Source organism: Lissotriton helveticus, chromosome 1_1 (genome assembly GCF_964261635.1).
Source record: "Lissotriton helveticus chromosome 1_1, aLisHel1.1, whole genome shotgun sequence".
Classification (NCBI taxonomy): Eukaryota; Metazoa; Chordata; class Amphibia; order Caudata; family Salamandridae; genus Lissotriton; species Lissotriton helveticus.
The window spans coordinates 341,499,749-341,514,710 of NC_136057.1; the positions used below are offsets into that span (position 1 = coordinate 341,499,749).

A 14,962-nucleotide genomic window follows, 5' to 3' on the forward strand; every position below is an offset into this window, starting at 1 on the left:
GGTTTTTCCTTACCACTCCCCTCTCCCCCGTCAGGGCCCTTACCCCCCACTGCGCTTCCCGACGCCTCCCCAGGCACCCCCCCGCTTCCCCCCGCCCCCCCCCCCAAGGCCCCCCGCACCCTCAACAAATACCAGCGGGGCCTTCTTCCGGCCGCCGCGCCTCGCACCCGGTCCCCCTCCCCTCTTCGGCGCCCCAGCCGCCCGCCGGCCGCCAACTCACGCCGCTCCTCCCACAGCTCCTGCCCCCTCCCCCTTTCGCGCCCGCGAGCGCGGAGGCTCGCAAGCTGCCACTGCCGCCGCGGCGCCGTCTACAGCGCGCCGCGGTGGCCTTACCCGGACATCGCTGCGCAGGAGATCCGTCCTGCCCGCCTCGCCCAGAAGGCGAAACGCCTCACGCACCCGGGGGTCCGCCATCGCCTCCGCCGACATTGTTCCACAGGTAACTCTCCGCCTTCGGCCTGCCGCCTCGCAGTCGTCAATCTACCCCCCCGCTTGGCGCACACCACTGACCAATGCACGAACCACTGCGCTAACGCCCCCCAACACAACCGCTACCACCAAAACGCCGCCACTACCCTTACTGACAACGCTCGAATTATGCCTCCCGGCTGCTGGGTCACTGTCCCACGAAATGGTGCACAGTGACCCAAAATGGCCGCTTTTATCTCCCCAAGCCCAAAAGGAGCCCAAAACCCACTAGCTAGCCCAACCAGCCCAAAGTCCCTTCCTGTGTCCGTCCTAATCCTTCCCCCCACCCTTCCTCCCGGGGCCCCAAACTCCCCGGGGGGGCGAGCCTCCCTCCGGTCGGCCACCCCCCGCAAAGCCCCATTACGAATGGTGATGGCCCTTAGATGACAATTATGGGCTCATGACGCAAACAGAACAGAGATGACCCGTCTCCGATGGAAGAATGCCTATACTCCATAGTGGTCCGTCGGCATATGGTGCTGGGAACCAGGGTTCGAGCCTCGAGGTCACATCCACATCCTGTGATTCTTGGCAAATCACTTAATCTCCCCGTGCCTGAATGTGTAATGTAAATACGGTGCTCATGTAAAGCGCTCCAATGGCTTCGTGTCGAGTTTGCGCTATAAATAATATGCAAAAAAATAATAATAATAAATCAGGCTCCATATAGCTAAGCATATTAGACAACAATAGGAGTGTGGGTAGCTCTAAGAAATGTTAAGCAGCTCGGGATGATCTGGACGAAGAGCACAAAACAAACTCATGGTTTTCCAGGACTTCTGGGGGACACTGTACACTCCCAAATCAATATATTTGTCAATGCAGAAAGACAATCCCCAAAAAATGGACTACCCCGAAATGTTGGTAGGTTAGAGGGAACTAATCAATTCCCCGATAACGGAGGATGACTTCACTTAGAGTGTTCTATAACAGTTTTGTGTATTTGTTTATCCCCTAACTTACCAAACTTTTCCGTTCGTTTACACAGTTTAAGGTTTGAGAGACTGTTTTGTAAAATGACAATAATGCACCCCTGTAGTCACTCTGGGCCTCTCAACCTGTTCTCTCTGCAGTTAAAACACGATGTGGACATATCTGGACCATGAAAATCGATATCATAGATTATGACTGGAGATATGAAAGAACAGTCAGGCAAGAGTGTGGGTTCCATTATAAGGGAGCTCCCCAACTAATTGTGTGATGAAGGTCCATTATTTCTTGTGCAGGCACATTTAATTTTTTTTCAAATTGCCTTTGGGGAGATCTTTGTTCGAAAGGGTCACTATGTGTTCTGCAAAGTCTGTGAGCATAGACCGGAAGGAAGAGGGGTGTTTCTGATAGGATGTTTAAGCAGACACTGATGAAGGAGGAGGTTGGGCTGAAGCCACCTCCCTATAGTAGAGATTCACACGAAGTATAGCTTAACTCCTCTAACAGCTAGTGAGTGATATGATGGAGACTCCACCTCCTCCAAAGAGGTTCAAGTGCTGGGTAAGGAAACTGTAGTCCTCTAGGAGGAGTTCTAAGAGCCAACGTGGAATCTAGTACCTCAGACTGGGCAACACATGTCAACTGATTAATCTATGTTACTTGGAAAAGACCCATGTTTTAGCTATTTTGAGATGTAGAGAATATGGATACTCGAGAGAAAGAGGTAAGATTGCTGATGGTCTACCTCACATAAAAAAGGAGTCAGCAGGAGTAAGTTACCAGGAGATTATTAAAAAATGTCCCTTAAGATACAATGAGCTTGTTCATCAACCATGATTTTCTTTTGCTGGAAGCTCAGTTTTCACTGTAGGTCACCAGCTTGGAAAGGTACTTGCCTGAGCTGAAATCCACTCTGTCTTCCACAGATACTACATGGGCCGCCGAATGATGATCGTCGTTGCAGAACCCGATGCCATCAAGCAGATCTTACACGATGATTTCCACAACTTCCAGAATAGAATGGTACGCATATGTTAATGGGGGAAGAGTATTGTGGTTAATGTTTGAGTGATCCTTGTGTCTCTGATTAAAAGGAGAGTGCACCTGGGATACATGATTCATTAAACAACATTATTGTCAGGGCCCCTCTGCTCTATTTGTTATCTCGCTTAAGTAGTTAGATCTACTGGGTAATGCGCACAGTAGAATGGTGATATCTCCTCTTGGTACCAGTAGAAGAGCCACATTCTCTTCTGTATGCTTCTCATGGGTTTATGCAAATCATGAAACACAGTATGCAACCTGGCACAATTCCCTTGGGCAACCTAGAGCAGGGCAGTGGTCTTAGGCTTCTTACAGAGTACAGGCCAGTCCACCAGAAAAGTCCAGATTAATTGCTGTAGCCTTTCCTCATGCACTAAGTAGTGTAACATAGCTTGGCTGCACTGTGTTTCTGTGCTGTGCTAACATAACGTTATAATATAAGTTACTTTATTATGATTCAGGTTACACAGTGCAATAACGTTTGGTAGATATTTGATTTGGGAGACGAGACTCATTTCGGAGTGAGACCAGTGCATGATGTCAAGTGAGGGTGAGAACCTGAACTGGTGGAAAGGTGAACACAAGTGGATAGGCAAAGGACTCTTCAGATCGGCTATTGTGGCAAATCCTGTTTCTCAGCTCCAAGAGTCTGCCTTGCAGGGGTGAGACCTGTAGCTTCTTTGTCTGGCCTGCCTCTCTCTCCTTCCCTCTTCTCCCACCCTCTTTCCCATCCACCCCTCCTCCCCCCTCGCAGGTTATTCAACTGTGATTTTTAAGCCAATAAGCACTATATGAGCTCGGTCATGCCCAGTTAAATGAAAAAGTAAATGCCTTCCTTTAGTTTGTAGGAATAAGGAGGTGGACATAATATTTTGCAAATTACTGTTTTTACAAAAGCAAACTATGTGCCGATGTCCACTGGGTTGAGAGTATGGTTCTGGAAAGCAAAAACAATATGTTTTATAAAAGTAAGGGTGGGGCCTTGCTGTGAGGCACCTCCTCCAGACATGATGCAGCCAATGAGCAGTCATTGTAACTGTGGTGCGTCTTCCTGCCAGGATCAAAGAAGCAGAGTTTGCAGGGGTGGATCACTGGACCCAGGATGTAGGTGGCAGGAAGGCGGGGAGGGGTGTCTACGGGCTGAGGCCACCATTCGAACCAGGCCCCCGCTACAAAAGGGACCTGTGTTGTCTGGTTAAAGGGCCTGAATGGAGGCTTGCATGGCAATGGTAAGAGATATTTTAGAGTAAAGGTAAGACAACAAGAACTGGAAGTCCCACTGATATGCTAGAATGCAGTGTAATATTGGAAAGGCGACTTTAATTTAGGTTCCGCATGTGCTAGCCAAACACCTAAAATCCACTCGCCTTCGTGGAAAGAGCAACATTCAGGCACAGTAAAAAAATCACTGATTGCGGCTAATGACCTACTGAATTATTCTTGTTCATCTTTTTCAAAGGTGGTTTAGCATATCGTTGTAACAACATGTCTTACACAATGCTAAGGAATCTGCACTCCCAAACACTTTCTGTCTTGTGCCTTTTCCCTAGGGAACTTGACATCCTAAGAGTATGCGTAGAATAGCCCACATTTTCGTTCTTCTCTCCTCCACAGAGCACAGGGCTGTGCTGGTTAAGGTATCCTCCCCCAGACTGGTTGGTGGTGCACGGACGTGTGGTACATGGATACAGGCTTTTATAGCCATACCCCGGTAGAGGGTGTCCTTGAGTGAACTTTGTTCTGTTTCGTATGACTATTAGCCTCTCCCCCTCTCCCCATCAAGAGGAAGCTGTGGGTGTGTCTTTCGACATGCATGTGCACTGTGTTTGCTCCAGAGTCCAAGTGGTGGATCCATGTTATCCTCTGGAAATCCCTGAAACTGCAGCATAGAGTGGGCATTCCCTTCAGGACCTCTTCGTCCAGGAGAACGTGGAAAGCGGCAAGACTTTCCCCTTTAAGGAACACTATGGCCTGTCTGGTGGGTTCATGAACTCTTTCAATCAATCAATAAGGGGTCTTATAGAGCACGGCTAATCACCTGTTAGGGTCTCAAGGCACTGGGGGCGGGGGCTGCATTTCAGTCAAAGAGCCATGTCTTGAGGCCCTTCCTGAATTGAGGCAGTGAAGGTGATTGCCTTGATGTGTCCCTGCCACACCCTTTGGTAGCCTGAACCAGTCTCAACACTTTCTCTTCAGAATGTGCTGTGCTGCAAGAAAGAATGAATGGATGAGTGAAAATAGAATGCCACAATGGGATGCTTCCATATTTGGATGATTTGCATTCTTAACAACAGACATTTCAATCTTTCTCTCTCAATGTGATTTCCTCTCGAGGAACAGATCTGTAGACTTAGTGAACCTAATATTTGGGATATTGTCTAACAAAGCTTTGTGCATAACATTTGCAACCATGGCCTGGACAACCTGTGCAGTGATTGGCTTATGATAGACATATGGGCTCTCTGTTTCAAACCCACTGAGATCTGTGAATCAGGTGACGTGGCTACCACTAGATCCTGATCTTCCTTGGGATGAGTGGGCAAAATGTGTTTTCGATTTTTCAGCTGACGGAGGAATGCACTTGGCATAGTTTCCAAGTGAGTCATTTCTGTTGCGTTAAGCCATGACCACCAGCTTTTTGGTGCTACTGCTGAATTCCATGTTCACTGGATAGGATGTGGGCAGGTTAACTTTGAGCCATGTATTGTATTGTGGCCTTCTCACAGAAGCCTAATGTGAGTCCTCCTCGAGTTGAGCCGAAGATAGATTTCACCAGATAAAATTGCGTGGTAAAGGTAGGTCGTTGTAAAAGTTGCGTGGTAAAGGTTGTATACCGATAAATAGGGTATTGTCAGTATTCCAATTGTTTGATGATCTCAAGGTGGCTATATCTGGGATGGATTTGCCCAGTTGAACAAAGCTACCTTCGCTGCCTTGCGTTACTTTTTCTTGCAAAGTGACACAAATCGACATTTGCGTGGCTTTGTAAATGGCTAATAAGTATTTCACGTTGTAGCTGACTCAAAAAAGTGAATCAACCGTGACTCAAAATCTTTGTACACCTGTGCTTAAATACATTGAAGTGACTGATCCAAAATATGAAAAAGTTTAACCCTCTTAGTGAAAGCAGAATGATAGAAAAACCTACACAGGCATAACAGACCCCACTAGGGCCCCCATATGCAAATACCAAACCAAGGTTGTATTTATTTTGAAGTGTCACTCCCTAAGATGCTCTCCACATGCACTGGGGTAACAGTCTAATGTGTACATTTAATTTAAAAAATACAGTATCCCCATGTACAGACGAGCACCCCCACAAAGAAGGAGGCTGAGCCAAAAATACAGGCCTCAGTTATCAGTGGAGGTCAAAAGAGGAGGTACAGTGAAGGAATACGTTTGGGGATTTAAACAAGGCAGGTGGATCAATCTCACAGGAAAATCTAATTAGACTGATAGATTACTTTGCCATCTAAGACAGATCAATAATGGTTGTATACCTTTGTGGTATGAGGATTAAGTCTGAAGATAAATAACTTAATCTGTGACATGTCTTGTCCGAATTGACATACATTCCATTTTTAATAACTTTTTTTATTAATGTTCTTCTTTACTTAACAGAGTAATTGTCTGTCTTAACAACAAGGTACGTCTATCATCAGCACTACATACGCCATTGTAATTCCCCGACATTCCTACAGGTCTGGTGCACAGTATGTGCCAACTTATTTCTCCTTTTGCAGAATAACAGCTCATTGTGTTTTCCCATTCTTTAGTCTTCAATCTGTAGTCGTAGGCATGCTCTCCAGGAGACCCATCGTTTTTTTGGAACTTCTATGGGCATCCCATCCCATTGTAAATTATCTTTCTGCTTCCATGCATATGTGTATACCTCCAGACCATTGCTCCACAGTTGGTGTTGTTTGCGCTTCCCAGTCTTGTTTGCTACCATAGAACCCAATCCATAGTAAATGGTATGGTATCTTGACAGTAGGTCACACTATTACGGTTTTAGGTGCTAGTTGGAGTACATTCCAGGAGTTCCGGTTGTCTCCATTTTGTTGCAATCCCCCGGTACTCCTTGATAGGGGTGCACTCCCACAGCCACTGCATGAGAAGACCTTCTGCTACCAAAGGGACAGGTCAATTTTGTGAAGGCGACTCCAGTAGTAGGACGCCCTATGCAGTATCTTTAGTTCGATCAATCTAAAGTTTGACCTGATTGCAGCTTCTCTCGTGGGCATTGAATCGCGTCTCCCAAGCCATCGTCATCTATCGCTCCTAAGTCTCACTGCCATTTTTCCTTTTGTGTAGTAGGTTGTTAGGGATGCTGTATAGAATTGTTTTATAGATTAGTGATCTTGTTTACTAAGTGGATTCTTCGCCCAGCAGATGTCTTTTCTGGAGGGGATTCTTCTGCAATATTTGTCCAGTCTTCCTCCAGTGTCTGGATGGCATCTGCCAGCTACAGGTATTTGTATTGTTGGGAGGGGCTGAGCTCCTAGTCCTCCTGAAGCTGTGTAAAACGTTTTATCCCTTCAGTACCCATTATGTTGCCCAGTTCTAAACTACCTATAGCATCCAGTGCTGGAACCCCTTCAGATGGGCTGTGTATCCCCATCCCTTCACCGCACCATTGTGGGGTTCTGCATGATTTCATTTTATGCCCTCCTATCGCCTATGTGATAACTTCTTATAATTTTCGCATTGCTGCAGTTGGGCATGGCATGTTCTCAATGTCTCTTCCATTGTACAGATAATGGGCGTAGGTCCCCTCCCTTTCCTATCCATTAATTCATACCAATGATTCTTTCAAGTCCTGAAACGCACAGTTGTTGGCTGATGCCAACTGAGAGGCTCAGTCCAGTTGGCAGTGCTCATGAACATTGGTAAATGCTATTTCTCCTACATAAATTGCTCTGTAAACAGTTGATAGTGTTATTCACAGATTACTTCATCCCATAGCAATCGTCTCAGTACGCCCTCCAGTTCCTTAAAGAATGCGTCTGCCAAGTAGAATGAGGTATTTTGTGTTACATAGAGTAGGTGTGGCAAAGAGATAATTTGAGCAGAGTTGCTTTCCCTAGAAGTGACAACGATATTACCCCAAACATGATGCCTCCGCTCTAAATATTGTGTACATTTTTTATTTGGGCAGGTGGGGCAGAAGAATTGTGAAGTTTGACGTACAGGTACCTGGGGATTGATAGCTATGAATAGTTACCTTACAAATAATTGATAACAACCGTAAGTAATCAAAATTAAGATATACCTTTCACCCATATGACCTCATGAAGCGCTGGGAGGCCTTTGGGTAGCCATGCGCTATATCAAAATTACAGAACAGAATATATACTGATAATAATTTCACTATAGCTCCAGGGATGCTTGTCTACAGTCCTAGATTTTCTTCCTTGGATATTAAATAATACACTGCATAATTACTCTATCACGCTTAATGCACAGTTCAGATGCATGAAATTTCAGGTGCAGTTTCCAAATATACATTAATTTACTCGCCTAGTCCTGCCAAAGGAACTTTGCATTATAGATTTGCAGAATCCTCAGATGCAGCTGATAGACTATTGCTATGGGACTGTGTGAAGTTTTTCATTTGCAAGCTTGCTGTGATTCACACAGATACTAATATTACTACCCATAGGTCACAACGTTAATGCATATTATCATGTGAACATTACAACTTACACACCCCTTTTAAGTTGATGAAACAAAAAAAAGATAATCAACATCCTTCTATTTTAAAAGGTCAAGGAACAATGGTTTTAAAGTTGTCTTCTGAGAAAACCAAACATCTGTCTTCAGAGCCATCTAGCATTTGTAAGGAAATAGTGCCAGTTTGCGGAGAAACACTATGAGGGCTTAAACGTAAGAAGCTGGAAAACTCTGTGATCTACAGATCGTCCAATAATTGGGATCCACTTGATGCAATAACTTTGAGCACCCTTGCTCTTAAGTTCATTTGCAGCTTCTAAACCTTGTGGTATAGACCAGAGTGATTGTCCCATTCATCTTTCCACCAGCAATCCAGTTTGCTCCCGAAGCTGATGTGCGACAGCCTCCTCTTCCTGCGAGATGAGCGGTGGAAGCAAGTACGGAGCTCCCTCATTCCCGCCTTCAACTCAGTCAAGCTAAGCGAGGTAAGACATAGTTTGCGTCGGCTGGAAGTTACTCAGACGTATTGGTGGCACTGATGCTCAAGACAGGTCTAGCTTTGTCCAAGATATCCATTCAATGTATACTCTTCTAAATACAGAACAAATTCACCCTGATCTGCTATGGAAGCTATATTAATAATCCTTCTTGTTAAAATGGTGCTCCATACATCACACCATACCAAGAAGAAAATCTAAAAAATGCCTATAATATTTAGAGATATGGAATAGTGATTAAGGAATGAATTGCTGTAAAATTTTGATACATGTATACTAAATGATTTTCTGTGAAATGATTGTTTAATTATTCAAAATTAAGTGAACTTGTCAATATTTTACATATCGAAGGTCTTCATCCCACAAATAATAAAATATTTCAGTCTGCTAAAAGCATCATCATAGTCTGTATATATGTGGGGTCACATGTACACATGCTCAATTCCAACTGTGGTAGATATGATTGGTCCACCAGAGCTTCCAGCTCGCCATTTCTAGTGGGCCCATATCAATCCTGTTCATGATAGCCTCATTAACCAACAGTAAGAAGCCGCATGTGAAAACAGACTGCGCACACTGACTGCGCAAACAGAGACTACTACAAGGAAAAAGAAGACCTCCCTGACTGAAAGCCTACAGATTGCGATACTAAGATTACGCTTATCTCTTTTTAGGTGAATATTTAAATATTCATTAGTGGAAGGCTCCGGTCTCCTGCCCGAAAGTGCATCACCAACCATCAATAAGAAGACCAAACACATCCTTGTGAAATTCCATGTAGCGACCATCGCCTAAAGTCTTGCAAAATATACACTTTAAAAAAAAATATATAGTAATGCTTTATTTTGTGGCTTCCTTCTCGCCATCATTAGAACATGAGGGCCGGTACCATTCTAGGGGACTGAACATGCTGAAACATATGGTAAGAAAAGGATCCTTCCTCTTGAGCATTCCTAACTGGAACATCATTCACGGACCCAGGTCAACCCCTGCTTCGTGACTGTCCTTAGAAGCTCCAAGGCTCTCATGGACAAGCAATCTTTGAACCTTCAGCAGTGAGCGGAGTTGGGACAATCCGGCTCCTCAAAACCCAGAGTGGCAAACCAGCAGCCCGCACTACGTTAAGGATGGAGTAGAGGACTTGGGATGAAATAAACTGCTTATATTCAGTCAGTAAGGTAGCTCAAACTGTTATAATCTCATAATCTACACAACTTCAGAAACAACTTTGTAGTGATTCAGTCGTACTCGGTAAAGATGAATAGAATAAGTTTTAATCACAGACAGGTGTTGCGCAGCAGCTCAGCTCATCACGCCAAGGCAAAACCAGTACATCAGTTTAAACCAGCATTCCAAATAGAACATAGAATATACACATGGAGAAGATTCTAAAAAGACTAGAGCAAAACATTACATTATCCTCTCTTCTTCAACAGCAAAAAGAAGAAAAGGAAAAAACATTAAAAGAAAGTAAAGAAAACATTGCAGGATAAATGACTTGTAAACTTAACGATACCTAGCAGGAATAGAACGAAGACGACCACTCCTTCGAGGTCCCTCAGGGCGCTCAGGGTGAGGAGAACGAGGTCCCTCAGGGCGCTCAGGGTGAGGAGAACGAGAAGGAGACAAAACGTCAGCGCACATTGAATCAGAGGGTCTGACACTAACATCAGCCTTGACAACTCTGGCGATGTTCCACCAGTTTTTCATATTCACTCTCACAGCATTACCACAAACTTTATCGATAACAAAAGGTTTGGAGAACTTGGCACTACCCTTGGTGGTGTGCACAGGCAGCTTAATACGTATCCTGTCACCAACAAGAAATTGTTGAATTACAACTTTTTTCCTGGAGTCAAAATCAAGTTTCTGTTTGGGCTGGGCACATGTAACATTAGCCCTAACTACCTCATCCACATTGCTCAAGGAATTTAACTTCACCCAACGTGACATCCAGCCAGGACAAACTTTAGAACAAGGTTTTCTCCCTCGTAACAATTCAAAAGGAGACACCTTGGTTGAGGTATGAGGTGTGGTACGATAGAACCACAACATGGATCTGACCGCATTAGGGACATGGCAGCGTTGAGCAATAGCCCATTGAACACAATTATTTAAGACTCTATTCATGCGCTCCACTAAACCGTTCGTTTGAGGGTGATAAAAGGAGCTCCTCAAATGATTGATCCCACTCTGACACAAGAAAGAGTTAAACTCTTGGCTAATAAATTGAACGCCGTTATCACTCACAATTGTGGAAGGAAAACCCTCCCGTAGAAAAAGATCTTTTAAAAAGTCAATAACATTTTTGGAATTGGGCTCACCAACAAAACGAACTTCCGGCCATTTAGAGTAGTAGTCAACGGCAACAATGGCAAACCTTGAAGAGGAAGGGAGCAAATAAAATGGGCCAACCAAATCAATACCTATTTTCTCCCAGGGTCTGTCAGGAAGTACAATAGGTTGTAAAGGAGGCGAACGTACCTTCAAACACTTCTCAGCACTTGAACAAACAACACACTCTTCAACAACAGTATCAATATCTCGATCCATTTGGGGCCACCAGAAATGTTCCCTGACCCTCCTCTTAGTTAAAGTCTTCCCAAGATGACCCTCATGCGCACCTTTAACAATTCTGTTTCTGAGGTCGTAAGGAGGGATCAACCTATCACCACGCATTAGTAACCCTCCCACAATAGAGAGTTCGTTGGAGACTTTCACAAAGGTTTGTAAAGAGACATGTGCATTTTTCTCTCTAGGCCACCCCTCTTTCACACATCTCACAACCTCATTAAGAAGAACGTCTTTAGACAGATGTTCTCTCCATTCAGCTTCACTAATAGAAAACATGTCATCCAAACCAACTGAAGCAACATGCTAATCCATTGTGCTATGCACGCGTGGGTTCGTATCCCATCCTCGTCGCAACGTTTTTCTGTAGTGATTCAGTCGTACTCGGTAAAGATGAATAGAATAAGTTTTAATCACAGACAGGTGTTGCGCAGCAGCTCAGCTCATCACGCCAAGGCAAAACCAGTACATCAGTTTAAACCAGCATTCCAAATAGAACATAGAATATACACATGGAGAAGATTCTAAAAAGACTAGAGCAAAACATTACAAACTTAGTGCGCATCTTTATATGTATGTGGTGGGTTTCTCTTGGCCCCTTACGCGCAGCCGTGACAATGAATCCTCCCCTTCAGATGGGACATGCCTCGGTCTTGCCAAACACTGGTTTCACTGTAAAAGCCTTGCAGCTCTCCCAGTGGTCTGTCCAGGTAGCTGTTACCTGGCAACACCTCCTGGCAGTCAATGTGCGTCAACTAAATGCCTCACACAAGCACCTGCTTAATGAAACCTGACAACACCAAAGCAGCCAGACTCATTCAGTACTATTAGCTTATTAGTATTTTTTATGAAATGTTTGGGCTACAGGCTGAAATGACTAGAATTAGCGTTTGAGAAAATGTTAAGTCCTGTACTGGAGCTTTATTTTGGAAAAGAACATATTTACTGCTAAATTGATCTGTTGATTTAGGGAGTTATCAGAATCTCAGTCACAAACCAATGCCAACGACTCTAGTCTGGAGCCAGTTCATAAGCAGGTTTGCCACCTTTGTTTCAATAAAGTACCAGCCATGTTGCTCTATCCTTATTTTCACAAGTGAATGACCCCCTACTCACAAGGCACAGTGGTTTGGTTTGGTCTGCATGATTTATTCCCATGTGGGCACCATTACCACTCTCTACGTTGGGTTGCGATTGAACCAGTTTTCTATTCTTCCATTTGCTTATGGCAAAGAGGTAATTAGTAAACAAAGAGGAAGCAAGAAAATAAGCCAACAGAAGAGAAGAATTGTTGGGCTTGGCAAAGCTTATTTACAAGCAATAATTGGTTAAATATCATTGGTTACAAAAATGCCACAACCTATGACAAATTAGGTCACCTCCAGTGGTTACTGGACTATCCATCCTTGTAGAGGTCAAAGACTGGAAAGACAAGGAGGCTGGCGATAGTACGATAGCTGCCACAAATTGATGACTGACTTGTCTGCCAACTTCTCTCACGGCTCATTTAGAGGTTGGGGATACCGTTTGGCACAGCTAGCTCTCGCTCGTCCATTGGGACCATCCCTTTTACCCCCCAGGCTGGTGTAAATGGCGTAGCCTACTTGCAGCGGGCCTCCAGATGCCATGTCCATTATTTATTTTCATGTCTTAGAGGAATAAAATGAAAAATGTCTCTCATGCTGGGAGAAAACCTCCAGTGCATCAGGGGCAGTGCTTTTTCTATTCTCAAAAGACAGTCCCCCACTTTCTCTTTGAAAACCAATCTAAAGAAATCGCCATGACACCCTTGCATGGCCGTATGACTTATAGCAAAGACCAACCCAGTATGCCCCACAGGACTGGGCCTTTATCCTACTGAAATACTGGTCCTATGGGACTCTCTTGTGCTGACACCATTATGCACAAGATCAGGCTTCAATTGACTGCTCTTCATGACCAGGGATTCCATAATATGAGCTGCTGTTTTCGCTTTGCTCACGCACTGCGCTGTCTGCACTAATGTCACCATATAAAAAACACATGCATCTGGGATGTTTCTTACTAAAAATCCCCACAACCCAGCAGGAAACTTAAAATATGGCGGTCCAGTCACAGCTGGGCCAGTGGAGGAGTTGCATCGGGCACACAAAGTTTTAGCACTCAGTCCCCAAACCTTTTATAAGGTTCCTCTATTGACCATCCTTCTGAAAAGAGGCAAAAGAGCTGAAATGGATGTCCACTTAATTGAGTAACTCCCTACAAAAGTAATCAAACAGTGAATGTGCACTTGGAGTGAGTACAGCATGTTTGAGACACTTTGTTCCATATCATATGAACAATTAAAAAACACTCAAAATGAATTAGATAAATGTTTCATTAGAGTTAAAATAACTTATCTGCTCACTTTCTGTTTTTTTTTAGCTGTGTCCTTTAATAAATCAAGCCTGTGATGTCTTGGAAAGCAAGCTCAAAACCTATGCTGACTCAGGGAAGACATGTGATATCCACAGGTAAGATTAGAAAAAAATAGGGTGTACAAAGAGGACTGCTGAGCCATGCTGTTTATAAGAATTGCTTGGAGGGGTCAAACTTCAGCATAAAGGTGTGATATACAACGCATTTTTGGGGGGGAAGTTTAAGTTTATTAAGAAATAACAAAGGCTCAGAGTCAAACAGCATAGACAAAAATATACAATACATCAAGGGCCAGATGTAGGTAATTCATATTTACCGACTCTTAAATACCGAATTTTACCGATTCGGTATTTAAGAGTCGGTAAATATGAAGGGGGGAGATGTAGGTATTTCCAGATGTTGAAATACCGAATCTTTAGAATTCGGTATTTACCGATTCGGTAAATACCGAATCGGTATTCCCTATTGATTCCTATGGGCTATGAAGCCCATAGGAATCAATGGGAAATACCGATTCGGTAATTACCGAATCGGTAAATACCGAATTTTGCAAAGGTGCAGGGGGTGTCACTTTGACACCCTCTGGCACCCCAAAAATAGGCATGTGCGCCATGTGGCACACAGACATGCCCTAAGGGCATGTCTGTCTGTCACATGGCTAGGTGTGCATGCACACATGTGCATGCACACCTGAATTCGGTATTTTAACACCCAATTGGATTGGGTGGTAAAATACCGAATTTGTAGGGCCTTTGGGACTCAGAAGAGTCCCACCTACATCTGGGATTTACCGAATCGGTAAAAATACCGATTGGGTATTTTACAGAATCGGTAAATTTACCGAATCGGTAAATTTACAGATTCTGTAAAATAATGCCCCTACATACCAATTCTTAAATACCGCTCGGTAACGGCCGAAAATACCGATTTTCGGCCGTTACCGACCGACCTACATCTGGCCCCAAGAGTATAATCGAATAACATTTAATAAAACGTGAAAAAGAAATGGGGGGAGATTCAGAGAGGGAGTAAAAACATGGGAAAAGAAGTGAATTATAACATTAAAAATAGGAAGAACACCTAGAATTAATCTCTATAGGCATAAAAAGACATTTAAGTAAAATAAACAATTCTGTTGTACCATCTTTGTCACTAATTCCCGCATCTCAGGTTGTTTCTCAACATTCACCTCGACCTGTTATGAGTCAAAAAATTTCGATCTCTAAACAAATGACCTTGGATTCCGTAATATCTCTTGTAAGCTGGAATATAGCGGGACTAAAATCGAAATTGAAAATCAAAGAATGGCTAAATTGGGTTGATAATAATTGTGATATATTGATGTTACAAGAAACTTGGTGCACCGCGTCACCTTCTATGGA

At 43.8% G+C, this 14,962-nt stretch overlaps 1 protein-coding gene across 1 annotated transcript in view; it reads left to right on the top strand.

Moving 5' to 3' along the window:
• The window catches only part of TBXAS1 (thromboxane A synthase 1), a 458,190-nt gene that overhangs the window by 360,436 nt on the left and 82,792 nt on the right, over positions 1-14,962 (top strand). Inside the window, exons 5-7 of the mRNA XM_078673199.1 lie at positions 2,325-2,421; positions 8,484-8,600; positions 13,587-13,675. Coding sequence (XP_078529325.1) covers positions 2,325-2,421; positions 8,484-8,600; positions 13,587-13,675 — 303 coding nt within the window. The remainder of the gene's footprint in view (positions 1-2,324; positions 2,422-8,483; positions 8,601-13,586; positions 13,676-14,962) is intronic.